The sequence below is a fragment of the Tiliqua scincoides genome, chromosome 2, assembly GCF_035046505.1.
Source record: "Tiliqua scincoides isolate rTilSci1 chromosome 2, rTilSci1.hap2, whole genome shotgun sequence".
Lineage (NCBI taxonomy): Eukaryota > Metazoa > Chordata > Lepidosauria > Squamata > Scincidae > Tiliqua > Tiliqua scincoides.
In genome coordinates, this window is record NC_089822.1 from 113,248,941 (window position 1) to 113,262,406 (window position 13,466).

Sequence of the window (13,466 nt, forward strand, 5' to 3'; positions counted from 1 at the left end):
ACAATCCTGTCCTCACTTTCATGGGAGTAAGCCCCATGGACTATTAAGGGACTTGCTTCTGCGTAGGCATGCCTAGGGTTGGGCTCCCAGTCTATTCCCCCTTCTTGTTTTCCTCTCCACCTCCCCGCTTTACTTTATACAGTCGCTCTTCAATCTCTCCCTTGCAAAGCTCCTTGCTAACCTCATTTCCCCCTATCCTCACCAATGAAGTTGGACTGGAGGGGAAAAGTCCCTGCATGTGTGTGTGGAGGGGGAGCATCTGTGAAAGAGAGAAAAGCAATCACCTTTTGTGTGTGTGTCCTTTTCACTGGAAGAGTCCTGGAGACCTTGCAAAGGTGGAAAACACAGGAAAAGCAGAGAGTAGAAATTAAAGTAGAATTATTCTGCAGCAACAGGTATTTTAGCCAGAGACCTTTGCTATTTGCTGGCAGGAGCTCTGAAGCACTTGAACTGCTGCTTATGTGGTAAGCTTTTAGGAGAGCATGCTTGCTTCTGCAGTATCCCCAGGCAATCAGGCATTTACGCAGCAAAGTTTAGCTGCCTCTGAGATCCCATTGCAATGTTCTGTGCCCATGCAGGAGCCACTGAAACCCTCCTGGGGGAGAAGTAAGGGATTAATTGCCATCCCTGAGGTCCCCACCCCCCACTGGGGGTTGTGTGTGAATAATCTTTTTGGCTTGCTTTATTGTACTTCACACTTTGACTTTTTACTAGTTGCGTTCTTGCAGCCTTGCTAGTTGTCCTGTTTATTATAATATGGATATTTTAAATTAAATTCTTGTATATGTGTTCCTAGAGATTTTTTTTGGGGGGGGGGGGGAGGAATTAGCTTATGCTTGAGAAATTTTCTCTGAATATTTTTCTTGATCCTTACTAGTAATACATTAAATTTTAAAAGGGTCAGGAGAGAGGACAATTGCTTTAGGTGGAATAGGTGCTTTGATGGCTGCTAATTCTTGCCTTATTTCCAGTGGTCTTCCTTCACCTCTCCCTCTTTCAATAGTCAAAAGTGGAGATAACTGAACTAAATTGTGAGGTCAGAGCATGCTGAATTTCATCGCAAGAGATTGATAGTGTATTAATGCTTCTTAATAATATATTTGAACTAATTGTAGAATATATTATTTAATTTTTATTTCATTGTATGGGACGTGCCAAAAATTTATGGGCCCTGGGAACCAAATGACCTTCGCATGCCACTGAGTCAGACACCCCCCTAAGTTTAACCCCCGACTTATCTGAGAGTCATAGAAAATCCCATGGTATACGACTCAAAACCTGCCCTCGACTTATCTGCGAGGTCGACGTGCTTGAGTATCTGCGGTGCATATAAGGTAAGGTGAGGCTGCTGTTAGAGATCTGCTTCTGGAGGTGGGAGGTATTCTTTGAAGACTTTTACAAGTGCTGCTTGTATCTTTTTTCTCTATCAATGAAGGCTAGAAATTTGCTTTTCTTTTCTTTTTAAGAATGTAGCCTTTGTTGGATTCTAGAAAATACAGAACTGTGGTTCTGCTCTAGGCCAGTGTTTCTCAAACTTTGGGTCAGGACCCACTAGGTGGGTCCCCATTCATTACACTATTTTATTTTTAATATATTAGACTTGATGCTACCATGTATGTGACTGCATCTGGGGAAATGTTATGGACCTGTACTTTTAATAGGCTACTATATTGTATATTCTTTTAAAAATGACAGCAAATGGGATTGTGAAAAATTTTCCTGCTTGATGTTATCACTTCTGGTCATGACATCACTTCTGGCAGGTCCTGACCTAATTCTAAAAAGTGGGTCCTGGTCTAAATGTGTGAGAAACACTGCTCTAGGCAATTATCTGTCTGTTTATAGCTTTACCTTAATTATCTTAGTGTCTGGTTTCACACAAGGATTTGTCCTATGGAAGAAATTGCCTTTATTTGTTTTGTAAAATGTTTAGTTTTGATTTTCACAGTAACAGTGAACTTAACCATTTAAAAATTTAATATCCACTTTCTATTACAGAGTTCTCCACAAATTGGGCATAGTGCTATTATGGACACACCTGCCTCCCTATGAAAAAAATTATTTTAAGTGAAATCAGCATGTGTGTAGAGATCTTAGCTTGAATGTGTTTAGATTTGCCTTGCTGCCATGTTTTTGTATTTTCTGAAAGCAGACCAGTGATACTACATAGCTGTGAGTGGGAATTGGTTGGCTATGAGCAGTTTTTGTTTACACAGTACAGGCAAATGAGCAGGTGGAGTTACTTCATATGGACACCTGGGGGGTGGCAAGGGGTCAACTTTCAGCAACACTTAAAATGCCTTCTAAGTATGCAAGGTGTTTTCACATTTAAGGATAACAAAGAATAATGCAACAACTGTGTAAGTTTGAATAAATACAGTTATTACTGTAGTGTAGCTGAGACTGAGACCACCTTGTGAAAATTTATACTAGGATTTGAACCACGGAAGTCCTGATTTGACAGCTTGGCTGTGCTACCCCAGCTCTTCAGATTACATGGCTTTTGTTTCTTGTTGAGTTTAAGATTTCTTGTAGGGATCATCTGAATGAGGAAGAACCTGAAATTACTCATGGGTCACCTGGAGAAAGCTGGCCCAACCACGTACTGCTGAATTAGTGCCTAAACCTATCAGAAGAGTTAATAGATAGAACATTTATTATTCTGGCAGTTTCCCCTGGGTAGTTGGTTGGGTATTGATACTGATCTCATTTTCTCTACTTATCAGCTGAGACTAGGACACTGCATTTAGACACGTGAACCACCTTGGCCACTTAGAATGCTTGTTCATCTACCATCTTTGTTTCATAGCCCTGAATGCAGAATTGTGTATAGATCTTCCTTGCTCTCAAGAGATGGAATAGAATTGTAGGTAAGGAAGCAATGAAGAGGAAACCACCTCTGGCCACAGTCTTGGCACAGCCTGGCAAGGGCTCTCTGCAGGTAGATCTCTGAAGTAGCCCAAGATTTAATACCAGATTTTCCTTGGACATGCAAACTACAGGTAGCTGCCTCATGAAACTGAAGTGTAAAGGTACCTTAGAATCCATCTTAAGCAGTGAGTTAAACTGACTGTTGTCAGCCGAAGCTATCGTGCACTTTTGTAAACTCAAACCAAAACAGAACCTTTCAAAAATAAAGAGGAGGTGTGATTTGAAGGGGGGGAAAAATCTGTGTAGTAGTAGTATACTTGCTGGCCTCAAGAGTTGATCAGTGACTCTCAAATTCTTTAGCATCAGAACCCACCTTTTAGAAAAAACATACCTGCACACACTCTCCCTCCCTCCCTCCACTTAACCAGCTGCTCAAGCTTCTGACTATGATTATGATCGGGTAGCAGTGCTCCCCCAAGTAGCAGATTGTTTAACCCTTGGTGCTTGTAGTCTGATTTGTCAGTTTCACAGCCTACCAAAAATTGGGTCATGACTCACTAGTGCGTCTATCATGCCTAAGACTCCAGTCTGCTTTGGCAACCTGAAGTTTCATGGAGGAAGGCAGAAGGAAGAGCATTTTTATGTCCTTGCATGGTGCTTTCTTCATGGTATCTCAGCCATGTATAAATAGTATGAGCAGGCTCTGTCCTTGGAGAACCTGTGGTGGTACGGCCTTCAGGGTCAGCAGCAAATTGGGAAAGTACAGAAGTCTCTAGGCTCTGAAGTAGTTCGCTCCAAGAGGCCAGAGAAATCTAATAACTTGACACTTCCATCATACTATGCATTTCAGTTATTACTTGCTCTAGGATGACCTGTTCCCCTGTGTTCTTTTGTTGTTTCCCTGTTTTGATATTCCAGCTTCCTGTAAAGATAGCATTTTTGTTTCTGTATAATATATAGCCATCTAATGTTGAGAGCAAGGTACGGTATTCACTTACGTTTGTTATTCAGTATTGCAGTGTGACTAGTTACATTTCCGCACATGAGCTAGTGGAGTCAAGTGTGCTGTATGTATAGGTCTGAATGAGAACCAAATCAAAACAAACTCAAAATTTCAAGATTCACAGCTGTGTCTGAAAGAACTAGATTGGTTCCCTGATTGAAATTCTTTTGGTAGGTGAACAAGTTGCAGTTGGTAGGATCTACTATTCCCTGATCTGTCACCATGATTAAATACGTATAGACACGAATGCCAGTTCTTCTGGGATTTCTGCTTCATGAAAGGATATGATCCTTGGCTACAGGCATGGCTACAAATATTTTTCATTGCCCCTTCAGTCACAGGTATTTAATTTGCACCTGGTATGTAGCAGGATGAGTTGCTTCATCAGATAGGACAATGGAACTTTGTAGGAAATCCTCATTGTGTACATTTGCATTGTTTTTACACAGAAATGGCTTAGCAGCCTACCAGGTAAAAGTCTGACCCTGTGACCTGTCCTCATTGTTTGGGTGGGATCACTTGTTTTCAGGGTTCTGTTGATTGCTGTTAAAATCACAATCAGCCTTCTAGAAATTAGTATCCCTACCTTTTCAAGAGTGTAAATAACATGTGCCTCCTTAGGGTATGGCTAGGTTTATGCTGGAGGAGTGAACTGTATTGTTGGAATGTTGTGGGTTGCCTCTGGTGGCACATATTAAAGCAGGATCTTGCCTGCCCACTTTTGCGTGAGGCTTTTTTAAGAAAGCTGGTCTTGTGAGAATGTGGAGCCAGCTGGCTTGCAGGATGTGACATTGAGGAAGTTTGACTTTTGTCTGAAAAGGAGTTCACAATTGGGGTGTGAGTGCACATGAACGCGCATAGCTTAGAGTTGATAAGCTATCTTCCTAGTCCCTACCTGAGATGAAAGGTGTCTTGTGTAATAAGTAAAAGTGCTGCCTCAGACGGCACTAAAGCATATGTTAAAGAACTGGTTGGCCACTGATCAGAAAGAAAACAGGTTTTAAAGGGATGTTTCCTATGGTGCTGACAGTTGTTATTGCCCTGTGTTCTTTGGTTGGCACAATCAGTAAGTGCAGGCTTTCTTAAATGCCTTCTTGCCAAAAGGGCCATGTCACACTTTAAATCTTTGGTTTTCAGCCATAGATCCTATCACTAGGCAAATTAGGCAAGCGTATACAGTGGTGTATCTTCTCCCCCACTTTATTCCATTTGTTTTGGGTACATTAGAACTTGACCACTTATGGGATAGAGACAAAAACCATGCTTGCTGAAAACATGGAGACTATAGGGCTGAATGCACGCTGGGTCTGAACTTCCACATGAATCTTGTCATGGGGTCAATGGTGAAGAATGCCATTTTGGCCACAAATGACTTCTGGGCTTGTCCTTTTAGGTACCAGCAAAGTGTGAACTAAGCAGCATAAAGTGTAGATTTAGTAGTTCCACTTTGACTTGAAAGTGGGTCACAAAACTTCATGATTTCAGGGTTTGTGGATTGCACCTTTAGGCAGTAATGAAGTTTAGTACACTAGGGCAGTTTTCAGGAAGAAGGCATTTATTCTTGCACAGAGTGTAAGGTACTGTGACTTTTGACCCCAGGCTGTAACCCACATGTACAGACACAGAATGGTAAAAAGCTGCTTGGTATTAAGAGAGAATCATTTTGCAAGTTTGGTTAAAAATCTGAGAGAAGCTGACTGAAGCCTCAGCTCATGGTGTTTACACTTTGTAGCTCAAGAGATAGCAGGTGCTAGGCAGCTACTGAAGAGGAATGAGCTCACTCCTTGGCAAGGGATAAGGGCATTCACTGATTTATGCTTACTAGGAAAACTCTGTAGCTTTCATACTTTATGCTTTCAGAGCAAAAGCATACATATGTAATATGGAGCCCAAGTGACCCTTGATACCAAACCATACCCAAGGTAACTGGTCACAATACTTAGAACCCAAAATGCTTGTTTTTAGTAAAGCTTTTAAAAACCTCTTTAATAAAAGGAACCAAAAGCTGCTTTACTGTGTTACAGAAAGCCTTGGCTTTGCAAACTGGGCCCCACGGTGTATATGTTAAGCAACAGGTGTAAAGATAACACTAGGCAACTGTATCAGGCCACCCTAATTAGGATGAGTCTGAGGGGAATGTATGCCAAGAAATGGTTTATCACTTGTGATTTATCTTGCTTTCTACCTAAGCTTGAATATTTGTATCATACTGCACTCTACCGGCGTCCAGAAACTTTTTACTTGTCTGAGTTTAAAGATGAAATCCCACCTATTTCCATCCTTAATGCAAATGTAACCTGAAATATACTTATGAGGTGAATTGTACCTTATCTGTGACCTATTAGGTGTTAGCCCCATTTCTGATGTAAAATTTCAGCCGATGGGAAGTCTAGATTTTGGGACAAAGCCAAAAATTGTATAAAAAGATGGAATCCATATTGGGAATTGCTCTCATGCTTTGGACACTAGTCCCATGAGATGTCCATTTTTTGCAATGAAATTAAAAAAACCTGCAAACCTCCTGAGTACCGAGTTATTCTTGAGTTGCCTTTTCAACCTTGCAACAAGTGTACTTTGGGTGTACTCACAAAGAGATTGTGCCTACAGATACTATAAGAACCAGTATTCAAGTAGTAACAGCCTTAAACTGGCAATATTTGTTCTTGAATAATGCATAATTTTACTAAAGCGTTGATGGATCGATCAGAGCACTCCTTTGCAGGAAGAAGAGTTAATGCTGGGTGTTCTGTTGAATGATGCCCTGTTTTACATTCTTGTTGAGGTATTTCTTTTTGTAAGAAATACATGGACTCTTTATCTTTTTACTCTCACCCCCCATGTAGTGAATGAGATATGCATAGTGCATCCACTTACTGTATTTTTCGCTCCATAAGACGCACTTTTTCCCCCCAAAAAAGTGGGGGGGAAAGTGTGTGTGTGTCTTATGGAGCGAATACTGCAAAAAAAAAAACAACAACTCCGCCCCAGCCCTGGCCCCACCCCCTGCCCGATCGCTCTGCTCTGCTTCCCCCGGCAGTCAGAGGCTACTCAGAAGTAAGTCTCAGAGTCACTGGGCTCACTCCCAGGAAAGCGTGGGTGGGGTGGCAGTCTGCCCAAGCCTGCTTGTCTACTCAGAAGTAAGTCTCAGAGTCACTGGGGCTTATTCCCATGAAAGCGTGGGTGGGGTGGCAGTCTTGCTGCCCAATCCTGTGCATGCCTACTCTGAAGTAAGTCCCATTAGAGTCAGGGGGGCTTACTCCCAGGAAAGCCTCTCTCTCCCCCCCAAGCCTGGAGCATCACAGCCTCTCTTTCCCCCCCATCCCAAGCCTGGAGCATCACAACTTCTCTGCAACACAAACACTTTCCCCCCTCTCTCACACACACAGGCTGCCCCCTTCTCTTACACACACAGATGCTCTGCCCCCCCACACACTCACACAGCAGGGGAGGGGCGCTTTCACTCACTTCATCCAGCATCTGAATGTAAGCCCCCCCCCCCCCAATCACAAAGAAAAAACTGTCTCCTTGGTCAGAATGCCAGTGTTTGCTTATTGCACAAGCCCCAGGTAAGGCTTGGTTCTCACAATAAATCCAGAGGTTTGTTGTGTCTCGAGAATTCAAGTTGTGGTTGGACTTTCCACTTGTTCATTTGTATTGGAATCACGGAAGAACTGGCGAGGAGGTAGATGTGGTGTCAGCAGTGGCCCCTTTAAGGGTAAGGCCTGGGCATTCAGCAGAGTGTGCTGCACAGCTGCAGCCACTGGAAGGCAATAGGGCCCTCAGGGATATAAGGAGTACCTGAGGCAGAAAGGGTTTGTGGGTTTTGAAGGAGTGCAGGTTGGAGGTAGTAGAGGGGACTGACTGGGTTTATTGAATTTGGAATCTGACTGGATTGTGAATCTGACTTGGATACCCTGATGGATTTGACTGACCTTGGACTGTAATTTGGCTTATTGGTTCTGGACTCTGATTTGGCAACTCTGATTGATGGGACTGATTTACTTGGCATCTGTGGACTGGAACGGGACTCGCTTTTGCTTGCTGCACTGGTGAGTTGCACAAGGGGGACTGATCAGCCTTAAGCTGGCCCAGTGGATTGGGATTTGGCAGAACATCATTGTAAGATAATGTGATCCCCTATTTGTGTGCACCTGCTTTTGTGAGCTTCATAAATTCTGACTCTAGTGATGATGAGTTCTTGGGGTTTCCAGAAAACTAGAGTACTCAAACCTTTAAGTCTCTCCATTTGTTAATGACAGTGATAATGGTTCTTAATGCCACTGCTGACTGCTGTTCACTTTACATGGTTCAAATGTTATTCTGTTATAGTTTATTAAATATTTTATTACACTATTTGGTTCAGAATATTTTTTTCCTGTTTTCCTCCTCTAAAAACTAGGTGCGTCTTATGGAGCAAAAAATACGGTACATTGGCCCTTTCTGGTATCTGATATATTTAGGTGAATCCTCTTGTTTCTCATAATGAAGCATTCCTAGCTAAGTGATTCTGGAACCACAGTTGTAGTGAACAAACAGACCTTGACTGGCTTGTTAGACTTTCTCCAAACAAACAAACAAACAAAAAAAAACTTGCCCATTTTGGTTTCTGCTGCCCTATGTATGATAACAGATTGCAGATGTTCATATTCTATTTACTCAGACAACTACTGGCAAAGTTTCTAGGGGTAGTCCTAGTGGAGACACTCAGGGTCTGTTCTATTTACAGTTGATTGCAGCCATATTGCTGGACTTCAGCTTCTTAAAAGCAGCTTTTGAAAGTTACCAGAACAAACATCACATTACTTTATTGAAGTGAAGCATTAGTATTGTAAGATTGCATCCAGATAGGAGAACACTAGGAGCCACTGACTGTTTTGTTTGAGTTCATGCATTCCAAACACTGCCAGTTCTTCATTATTCTGCTCAACAAGAGGGAGCTGTTCAAACCAGTTAGGTGACAACCTGCAGTATTGTGTGGCATGTTTGGGTTGGCTTTTATTTGTTCAAGCTTGTAATCTGAACATGTAGTAAGAGTTCCAGAGGCGATTGTACTGTTTCACCTACTCCTTGGCGGCATTCTCCTGTCTACTGGTTCAGGAGGTGATGGCTTTGTCTTATAGTTCATAATGGGGTTTGATTGGTTCCAAGAAAGAAGGCTAATTGTATTGCAGGATTTTTGTCCTCTGGACATGGGGGGGGGGTGTATGTCTCTTATCAAGGGATAATGTTTCCCTGTTCTACCTCAGCTGGATTTCTTCTGTTGACTTTTTGCAGGAAGTTCATGATCTTCTGAGTGACTACGAACTTAAATACTGTTTTGTGGACAAATACAAAGGAACAGGTGAGTTAAATTTGCATTACAACATTCCCCTGTGTTGTCTGGTGTTTGGGATCTGCTGAATTTGTGATAGAGCACCAAAAAAAATTTGCTGCATCTCGGCAGTACAATTTCAACTTCTCTTAGTACCCCAAGGGATATTTTGAAGGGAGATGGGATGATACTAATCTATCTTCACTGTTCCTGCCTGCTGACACTAGTGTGATCATTATGTATGCTATGGATTGTCTTGTCCTCTGTGTGTGGTCTGTTTTCAGTTGTGTGCCTTGAACCCTATTTGAGGTGACTAACAACTTTAGTCAGAAAAGTTGGGACAAAGGGGTATAAGTTTAAAGTCCTGTGAGACTATGTATGTACAGAATGGGAGTGTCTGTGCTGGTAACAACAAAGCCATTGGCTGTTCCCATTCACTGCAGAATACAGTATCTCTAACTCTCTGTGTGTGTAGATGGGCAAAGACATACTGTATCTGCTACCCCAGTGGTTCTCACATGTTTTAGGTCAGGACCCACTTCTGAGAATGACAACCTGACTGGGACCCACCAGAAGTGATGTCATCAACCTGGAAGTGATGTCATGACTGGGAGTGACATCATCAAACAGGAAGTGCCATCATTGTTGTCCCAGAGCCTGAAATGATGTCATCAAGCAGGAAGTGACACCACTGTTCTCACCTAGGAACTCAAATTGCAAATGATAAAATAAAATATTGCAACTCAGAAGCTACGTTCAGTTCTCCCCTCCCCCACTACCAATGGCTTCTCAGAGCACAGAAAGCCACAGATTGAAAGTCAAGCTCAGAAAACTGTGTCTGTCTTAGTACAGCTAAAAAAGCCAAACAGCAGGCTGCAAAGAGAGCCCAAGGAAGGACTGTTGCCTGCCTTGCATTTCAGAGACCATTCTTTGCAACAGATGCATCTTTCCACATTCATCTCTTAACATTGTCATCAACTAGTCTCTTAGAGTTGTATAGCATACTATGCACATGTTGTATTAACTGGACAATCCTATGCATGTCTACTCAAAAGTAAACCCCATTGTGTTAAGTTCGGTTTACTCCTTACCCCCCCCCCCCCGGAAAGTGTGCATAGGATTGCACTCTAAGGGTATGGGGACAGAGGGATGAGGAGGGCTGGAGGGAAGAGTTCAGTCATTGCAGAGGTGGGGAGGTTTGAAAGAACCAGAAAGAGAGAGAGAAGAGGCAAAGGGGTGGGCAGATAAATGGGATAGTGTCACAACATGGACCACTCAGCATCACACTGCAGCTCCAACTTGTGTGAGTGCATATTCTCCTCCCCCCATTAATTTGCTTAAGAATAAAGCAAATTAGAATAAAGATCAACCTGCAGTCTGACTGCCCCATTTGAAGTGAATCAGTCTGTTGTTTGTATTCCAGAAGCCAAATGAAAAAGCAGTCAAGCAATATTTGAATCCACAGTAGGCTATTTACACTTCACCTAAGTGGAGGAAAAATGAGATCAAATTATATTAATAGTTAAATTCCTAAATTTAACACTCAGGTAAAAAAAAAAAAAAAAAGCTGGAGTTTTGCCATGGGTGTTATGCAGCCCAGTTGTGTGCAAATTCACTTGTAAGTCTCTCAAAGATAAATGGGGTTTATACAAAAGCAAGTGTGCATAAGATTATAGACTCAGGAAGTCCCCTGCCTTCTTCTGTTGTCTCTGCTATGTCAATTATTTATAAGTTCCTTGGGGCAGGGACCTGCTGGGAGGTTCTCCATGTGCATCATATGATACTACAATATCCTCCTGCCATCTTATCACTTGCAGAGTCCACCTCTATGCATACCCACATTGACCATTTTCTTCACCAGTATTTTGTATCTGTGTGATCTTCCTTACTTGAGAGTAAGTCCCACTGAACTCTGAGTAGGGCTTACTTCTGAGTAGACTTCTGAATAGATCTGCATAGGATTTGTAGTGGCTCAATTGGAAGTTAATCAGGCAGCTCTTTGTGGCTGGAGAGGTGGTGGCAGGGGCCTCCCTTTGTTATTCCAACAAGCAGAGAAACCTGCAGAGAAATGGCTCCTGAACTGAAAGAGACCCCCACCCCACTCCTGCAATGACCAAGGAGAACACTCGGAAGCAAGTAATCCCTGCAAGTAATAACAAAGGCAGTGGTGCTGCCTGGAAGTGGGGTTCAGTGGCTTCTCTGCACTGCTTTGGAAGGAAGCAGAGGGGTGAAAGGAGCAAGGGCAGGTCCTTGGGCCCTCTTGAATAATTAAGGAGGGGAGATTAGCCATTCAAAAAGAGAATTGCCACCCCCTCCCAGCAATTGCTGCAAGTAATAACAGAAGCAGAATCTGCCTGCCTCCCTGCACTGTCTTGGAAGGGAGTGGAAAGGAACCAGGGAAGGTCCTGCTCAGGGAGAGAGCAAAGAAAACAAAGTGCCCGTCTTTCCAGGCACAAACAAAAGCAAAGCATGCAGCCCACCTCCAAATCAAGAAGCACACTCTGCTCCTGGAGGAGCCTCGCTCCTGTCTGCCTGTGCCTGCTGCTTTTTTGCTCCTGGGGGGAGCTGACTGCCGTTCCAGCTGGGGAAAGGCTGTAACAGCTTTAAAGGTGGAGTCGGCAGTCTATGTTGCCAGGCTCCAGTTTCCAAGATGGCGGTGCCCACTTCAATTGCCAGATTCCAAGATGGCGGCTCAGACCTTCTCGGGACCCATCTGACATCAGCTCGCAACCCACTTGGTGGGTCGTGACCCACAGTTTGAGAAACCCTGTGGTACCCTATTTAAACAATCTAGTATCTTTGTGGGTTAGAAATCTCTCATGAACAGGGCTTCTTGCACACATGGAAGTTGTTGCTGTGATACTGGACTATTCATTCCATTAGTTCTAACATACAATTAGTGATCTGTTGTCCCATAGAATTGAGCCCCTTTTACTGTCACCTCTGACAAATATCTCCAAAGCTCCAATGGCCGGCCACTTTAGGCAATTGGTGTAGAAGCTTTATCTGCGATTATCTGCCAGGAGTGTCATGATTATCTAGTTTTTCCCCAGAGGTGGAAGGTACGACAAAGGTCAGAGTACTTTTGCTTTGTATGACTGTATCTGTATCACTGACGTGGAGAAAAAAAAACTACACTTATCATTTATGCTTCTGAAACAAAGTTATTTAACTCTATAGTCAGACCCTACTTAATATCAGTTAAGATTTGTCCCAAAGAAAACATGAATACATGCAGTCCTTTACAAGGTGTTCTGCTTGACTTTAGCTATGAGCTTTTTATCCAGCATGTAAACAAGATGTTGATGATGGGAAAACACAGCTAATGTGCATTTCTGATTGTGTTTGGGGACCCTATGATTGCTACCAACTCTGATAAGCAGTTGATTGGTCTTGCCTTGCCATCTGGTCAGTGGTCTGGGAATGGCTTATTGAATATTTTTTTCCATGTTTGATAGTTGCTGCGGAATTGCGTGGTGAATAATTAGGCACTAGCTACTGGTTACAGAAGTGAAAACTTAACCCAGTGGTGGTTGATGTTCCAAAAACTCCCCAGAGAGCATGAGCGGCTATTTGATGAGGCATGTCAGACTTTGAACCTGTTGAAATGATAGTTTTATATAAAATATTTAAAAGATTAGGGTTAGTTGTCCTGGAACGGCAACAGTTTGATAAGCAAGACCTACTATGTAGTCAGGGACTCTTGGGAGTGTGTGAAGAGATAAAATACTTAGATTTGAACATCACTGAGGAGCATTTGGGAGCTATAACTAAAAGGCAGCTTGCCTGAGCTATAACTAAAAGGCAGCTTGCCTCAGTAGAAACTGAGCAAGCTTTTAAATGGGCTTTTGGGGAAAGTTTGTTTGGTACTAGGAGGCATCTGGTTGTTGATTACTCCTCTCTAGGATGACACAGGCTCTCTATGCCCCCAAAGTAGGAACAAGTAGTTGACAAACCCACAAAGGAGCCAAAAATTATTCAGGTGGCAGTTCCACACAAAAATGTGTTCTATAGCACATGCCAGAAGCTTCAACACTCAATGAAGATGTATCCCAGTGTGGCACCTTATGTAATAAGCAAGCAATTCAGCCTCCTTACATGAAAGGAATTCAGGGGTCCACAAATATGCTCAGCACTGGAAAGCATATCTCTTGACATGACTTGTGCAAAGGAGAGATGGACAAGGGCTTGCTTCTGACCTTGCACTAGGTTGTGTAGGCACTTGGAAGCTGCAAGACTTTAAGCTGCAAGAATGATTTCAAAATCCAGCACAGCTATAGA

The 13,466-nt window shown here is 42.8% G+C and overlaps 1 protein-coding gene across 2 annotated transcripts in view; it reads left to right on the top strand.

Annotated features, from left to right (window-relative positions):
* RAVER1 (ribonucleoprotein, PTB binding 1) overlaps positions 1-13,466 on the top strand; it is a 41,019-nt gene that overhangs the window by 6,757 nt on the left and 20,796 nt on the right. For both annotated transcript variants that reach the window (XM_066617676.1, XM_066617677.1), the window contains exon 2: positions 9,149-9,215. In XM_066617676.1, the coding sequence (XP_066473773.1) occupies positions 9,149-9,215 (67 nt within the window). The remainder of the gene's footprint in view (positions 1-9,148; positions 9,216-13,466) is intronic.